At 28.8% G+C, this 6,483-nt stretch overlaps 1 protein-coding gene across 1 annotated transcript; it reads left to right on the top strand.

Annotated features, from left to right (window-relative positions):
* Positions 1-5,104: 5,104 nt before the first annotated feature.
* On the top strand, positions 5,105-6,181 carry LOC104890291 (putative wall-associated receptor kinase-like 16). The gene has a single exon (XM_010675710.3). It carries the CDS (start codon positions 5,105-5,107, stop codon positions 6,179-6,181), a length of 1,077 nt encoding a protein of 358 aa, XP_010674012.3.
* Positions 6,182-6,483: the final 302 nt, after the last annotated feature.

Below are 6,483 nucleotides of genomic sequence, written 5' to 3'. Positions count from 1 at the left end.
CCTTTTAATATATTTGTATAGATTATTATAAGTGTACAATACAAACAATTTATGTTTAATATAAAGGAATGAAGGACTATGAGTTTGAACTAGATTTGAAGAAAGATGATATATTATGCATTGATAGCAGTAAAGGAACATATGACTTAGTCGAAGGTAGCACTAGACATGCTTGATATAGGAGACTACACAAGACTAAAAATATATATATATATAAAGTACTTTTGATATATGTTCACAATTTTGTTTTGTTTTGCACAATACATTAGTAGTTATTAAACTCTATGATCTTTAATAAATGTTGGTGTTACATTTTTTATTTGAATATATATCTATAATTACATTTCTAATAAGTTTTTTTTACGTGTAAGTTATAAATTACTATTATTTTTTGTTGAATATGACCTCCATAATAATTGAGCCGATCAACTCTAGACTTAACTTGGCTAGTGAAAGTTAAAACAATATCCTGGCTGTGAATTTGGTCCCATTGGAGAAATACAGTCCTTGTATAATTTCCTAGGTAATAAGTGCAAAATAGAAGGCTTACTTCTTACCTTCTAATAAAATGGTACTTCTATAAAGCATACATAAGCCAACATAGGTGATAAGGAGAAGAATACTTTTGCACGAGCCAACTTGTATCTTCATCCGGGCCTTTGATACAGTGGATGGTCTTTCTTCCTTCGTCAAAGGTAAGTTTCATCATAATTCATAGTTCACAAGTAATTACACTTATTACTATATAACTAAATTAAGTGACAATGCAATTTAGTGGTAATGCAAGAGATTTCTATAATATTGAAGATTTAAAAATAGACTAAATATTCAAGATAATTAATTGTATTTTCGTAAGAACTAAACGTTCTTATCTTTTCCTATATAATATGTGTACATAGAAAATTGTCGATCTCTTCTCAATCCATATTCAATGAATATATTACATTTTTGTTATATATATTTTAGTAATTTATCTTAGTTAGCTTGATTTTTTTATCGCATTCTAAATGTAGCTATCCTTTTGTTAGGCCGATCTATTAGTATATCTTTTTTATGAGCATATTTTTAAAGAAACCAAAAATTTAGATGTTAAAATTGCTCAAGTTTGGGGAAAAGCACAACTTTTTTATTGTTATTACCTTGCATCGATGTTAGAATATTTTTTGTGAGCATATTTTTTAAGTAAACCAAAGTTTTAGATGTTAAAATTGGTCGAGTTTGAGGAAAAATATAATTTATTATTATTATCATCTCACATACATACTCTTTTATTTTGTATCAATTCACGTCAATGATAATTGAAGCGAGGGAGTAATAGAAAAGTATATTAAATTTCTTATTTGGGAGTAACTATTGATAATAAATGTAAATTTTTGTATATTAATGGGATCAAATTAAACAAACTATGTTAATTATTTTCTCTAATATTCAGTGATAAATTGTTTGTATTTTTTTATGTATATTTTGGTTGTGCGAAAGTTATTTTTCGCTTTATAGGATTGTTTTGATTTCATGATTTGATACTTTCGTTGCAATATTAATATATTTTCTTCCCTTTTTTAGGAGATATAATTTTTCTTATATGACGTGATTTGTTTACCTTGACTTTCTAAACAAAATAAGGCCTTTTTCTCTCGTTTAGTAAATTTTTATTGAACTAAAACTATTTTACCGATCAACTTGATTTTTATTTTCCTAAGAAAAATGTATTTTATTAATTATAATTGATGACTCATAGCTTTAATAAGTTCTGATAAGTTTTATTAAATTTTAATAGTTTTAATAATTTTTGATAAGTTCTAGTAAATTTAAATTTTCAATAAACTATATATATTATAATTAGTTCTAGTAATCTAAGATAAGTTAAAACTAGTTTAATAACACCCTAAGCTTAGTATATTTTTGGAAATAGATGATAGAAAAGTAAATCCATGTGAGACTTTCTTTGTTTCCTAACGATCTTCATACTTTTTGTGAAATCCGTTTTCAAATATTTTTTGTATTTTTACTCTATTGTTTACTTAATAATATTTGTTTGACTAATATAATTTTACATTCTCTCATAATCACATTTCTTTTCCTATTTAAATCAACATAAAGAACCAGTTTTCACACTCTATCTCCTCCATGTCTTGGAATATGGTGCTAAAGTAAATTGAAAGATCTTTAATAAATAGAGGGTATAGAAAAGAGAAATAGAAAAATGAACCCAATGAAAATGCAAGTGTTAAAGTAATACCAAGAAACATTTACTACAAGTATTTGTTAAACTTAACAAAAAAAATAAAAAATAATGGAATATTATGATCCATAGTTTTATATTATTTACAATGTCATATTATTATTATTATTATTATTATTATTATTATTATTATTATTATTATTATTATTATTATTATTATTATTATTATTATTATTATTATTATTATTATTATATTATTATTATTATTATATTATTATTATTATTATTATTATATTATTATTATTATTATTATTATTATTATTATTATTATTATTATTATTATTATTATTATCAGCATTATCATCATCAATCATCAATCATCATCATCATCATCATCGTCATTTTTATTTGACATTGAGTTCTCTCACTCTCTCTTCATCACACGTAGAGATGACAATGGGTAGGGTCCAGGTAGGATAAGACTAGACCCATACACATACCCTAATCATTGAATGTCGACCCTTACCCTACCCATACCCATAGTATAAATTTTTTTAGGACTCTTACCCGTACCCGTAGGGTTCGATAGGATATGGGTAGGGTCTAGGGTCTAAAATGGGTCCAATACAAAAAAAATTACATTTTCACATGTATATAAAATCGTTAAGCGTAATTCTATATATTAATTTTGCAATTAGCTTACATGATATCACATATTCACATTCCATAGTAATACATAGTTTTTGTACATCATAAAAGTCTCAAACATCAAAATATAAATAGAGTGACATTGTAATAGTGAGAGACTGAGAGTAATAGAGAAATAGAGTGGGAGTAGAACGAGAGAGTGACACTGTGATAGTGAGAGACTGAGATAGTGAGAGTAGAGCGAGAGAGTAACACTGTGATAGTGAGAGACTGAGAGAGTGAGAGTAAAGTGAAAGGTGAGACGTGATTGTAATTTGCGGCTAGGGTTCGTGGGTGAGGGAGGCTTTTAGTTTTACTAGAAGGATATGTTTATATATATATATATTTTATAATTTTTTTAAAATAAAAATATATATTTTAGTTGTGTGGGTCTATGGATAGGGTCTAAGTATTTGAGGAGTGGACCCTTACCCTACCCTTACTCGATAGTACCAGGCACCATACTCTATCCTTACCCATAGGATCCAAAAAATTAAGACCCATAAACCCTAATTTTAAAGTACAGTATGTGTAAAATTCTAGACCCATTGTCATCCCTAATCACGCAAGTCTCTCCTTTTATTTTTCTGTACTTTCTCATCTCCTTGGTTCTTATGTCTTCCGAGCATATAATTATATTTATGGGGAAAGTATATTATATTATTCTTCCCAATATCTATATATACTAAAAGGCAAAGAAGAGTAAGAATGTGAAAATATATCCTTTTTTATATGAAAAAGGAGAGAAAATATGATTGTGCAAAAATGTTGAATTAGGTTGGTGCAACAAGGAAAGATTGGAAATAAGTCATAACAATTACACAAATTATTATAATAGACGGTCTAATTTTAATATAAAATTAGACAATGCAAACCTACGTTCTCCTAAGAAGCCCATTCAATTTCTCTCTAACCTAACACTATTTTTAGGTATCTTGCACCATCCTAGTCGTCCATTCTCTTCTCCTTCTTTTATTTCCCTTCTAAATTTTGAATTAGAACAAACAATTTTTAAAATTAGTCCGTCAGTCTTACAAAATGGATTAAGCTAGTCACTAAATGGATTAAATCAGTCACTAAATGAATTAAAGAATGTTATTAATGAATAGATTAAACTGGTCACTAAATAGATTAAAATGGTCACTAAATAGATTAAAGTAGTCACTATATTAAGAAATATGATCTATTCTCTTCTTAATATTGGGCTTGGGCCGCGCCTACTTTTAAATTAAAAGTAGACGGTCTCTTACAAGACCAACTGAAACAATTATAGATCGTACCCATCTTGCCTACTAATACTACCAATGTTTTTTCAATAAAAAATATTACTTTTTCATTTCAAATTATTTGTTACGCTCTGATTTTCACGCTTGCTGATGCACTATTTTGATTATTAATATCTTTAATTATGTATTAGCGTAAAGTATAAAATTTGATTTTCTAAAAATATACACTGAGACGAATCCAATAGCATATTACATCATAACATTCAATTTTATCTAATAGTAAATAATGCATGGTCAAACTCTATTGATAAATAGTAGAATTTTCAAAGTGTAGCGAGTAATTCGAAATGAAGGAAGTATGAGCTATTTCATATTTTTATGTTTCATATTATATACAAAAGTTTTGGCTTTGTTTGTTCTAGGTAGTAATATGAAAGCATGTACGTACGTACTTGTGAGTATTCTGGTAATAATATGAGGTTCTACTCCATCATTTCACATTGTTCTTCTTACTTTTTCCTCACAAAAATAATCAAATAGGAAGAACCAAAAAAAATTGAGGAAATGCCATACATTATACTGGTAGAATTAGTTTGTCTTCACTTCAAATTATTTTGACTTATTAAAACAAAATAAGTTCAGAAAATGTAATTAACTTCATAAGCGTACATATGTAGACAAAATAAAAGTTTTTCACATAAAATAATTTTTTTTATTCAGAAAATCTTAATATACAAATAAGAGAATAGTAGACAATATAAGTTCTTTTTTAAGACAAAATAGGATTTGACAAAATGTGTTATGATGAAACAAGTTAAGATAAATTCTAATAAATTCATATGAATTAAAATAATATAATTTACGACGTACTTAAGTTGAATTGAACAACGTGCGAAGCCTCATGTACATTAAAGAAAAGCCTTAAAATCTTATAATGTGTAACTGTTACGTTTATCAACGTGCAACTTTATTAATCAGTAATACCTTTAACTATCTTATAATAGTATAGATGGGTCAAGCTCAAACAAGAAGCACAAAGAAGATAATGAAGAACAAGAGAAATCCAAAGTTTGAAGCCAAAGAGGAATATTTCATTAGAAATGGAGGAATTTTGCTAGAAAAACAAATTGCTATAAGTGAAGGTCAATGTATAGGAGCAAGGCAGCTAAAGATTTTCTCCAAGGAGGATATTGAGAAGGCAACTAACAATTACGACCCTGATCTTATTATTGGACGTAGCATCACTATTGCTCATAGAAATGTCTATAAAACCATACTCGAAGATCGAATTGTTTCCATTGGAGCTCCAATTCATCCAGATTATAATCCCAAATTAGTTGATCGCTACTTAACTGAAGCTGCAATGGCAATGGTGATGAATCATGGCAACATGGTCAAATTCTATGGTTGTTGTCTCGAAACCGCGACACCAATACTAGTGCATGAATTCTTACCAAATGGAAGCCTCTTTCAACATTTACATGCTAATGATGTTATTGCAATTGCGTCTAATAAGCGTGTAACAATAATAAAATGGGCTGATCGTTTGAAAGTTGCAACAGGGGTAGCATATGCACTATCTTATATGCATAATGCCTTGTCAAAGCCAGTGGTGCATAGAGGTATTAACTCGTCTATGATACTATTAGATGATTTATTTCATGCCAAATTCGCGAATTTTGGGCTTTCGGTGTCTGTTACTCCTGGAGAAAAGCCTCAAAGACGACCTGTGGAAGGAACTCCAGGGTACATTTGTCCTGAATATATCGAAACTCAAGAGGTAACAGAGAAGTGTGATGTATATAGCTTCGGAGTTTTGATGTTGGAGTTATTGACAAGAAGACACCCTCTTACGATGGCTAGAAGTGGAGAAGATTTGGTTGAGGAATTTGTAACAGGTTTGGTGAAAAATTGCATGATGATGGAGATGATTGATAGTGAAGTTTTGGGACAAACAAATAGAGGTGAGATTCAAAGGGTTGCAAAACTTGCATGTTCGTGTGTGGCCAAGAAAGGGGACGAGAGACCGACTATGATTGAAGTTGTTAAAGAGCTTTGGTTAATACAAGGTCGAATCAATAAATGAACTATTGAAGTATGCTCATGTTATATTCTTATATATTCCTGCTATTTGGCTATTTGGTGATGGAATGTCAATATCTCTATTATATAAGGAAGCTGGGTTGTTAAGTGAAATTATATACACAAAGCTTCTTTCAACATTAACTTGGTGAATATTGCATCGAGTTAGCAATTAAGTGTATATAAACTCGACTCATCAATTGTGCTATACGTTTACAAATAATAATGTTATAAAATGTTTATATTTTTCAGAAAATTTCACCGTATGACTAAAATGCTTCTTATACTTGATTGTTGGGTAAGTTG

Source organism: Beta vulgaris, chromosome 4, assembly GCF_026745355.1.
Source record: "Beta vulgaris subsp. vulgaris cultivar EL10 chromosome 4, EL10.2, whole genome shotgun sequence".
NCBI classification, from domain to species: domain Eukaryota; kingdom Viridiplantae; phylum Streptophyta; class Magnoliopsida; order Caryophyllales; family Amaranthaceae; genus Beta; species Beta vulgaris.
This window is presented reverse-complemented; position numbering and strand designations above follow the sequence as displayed.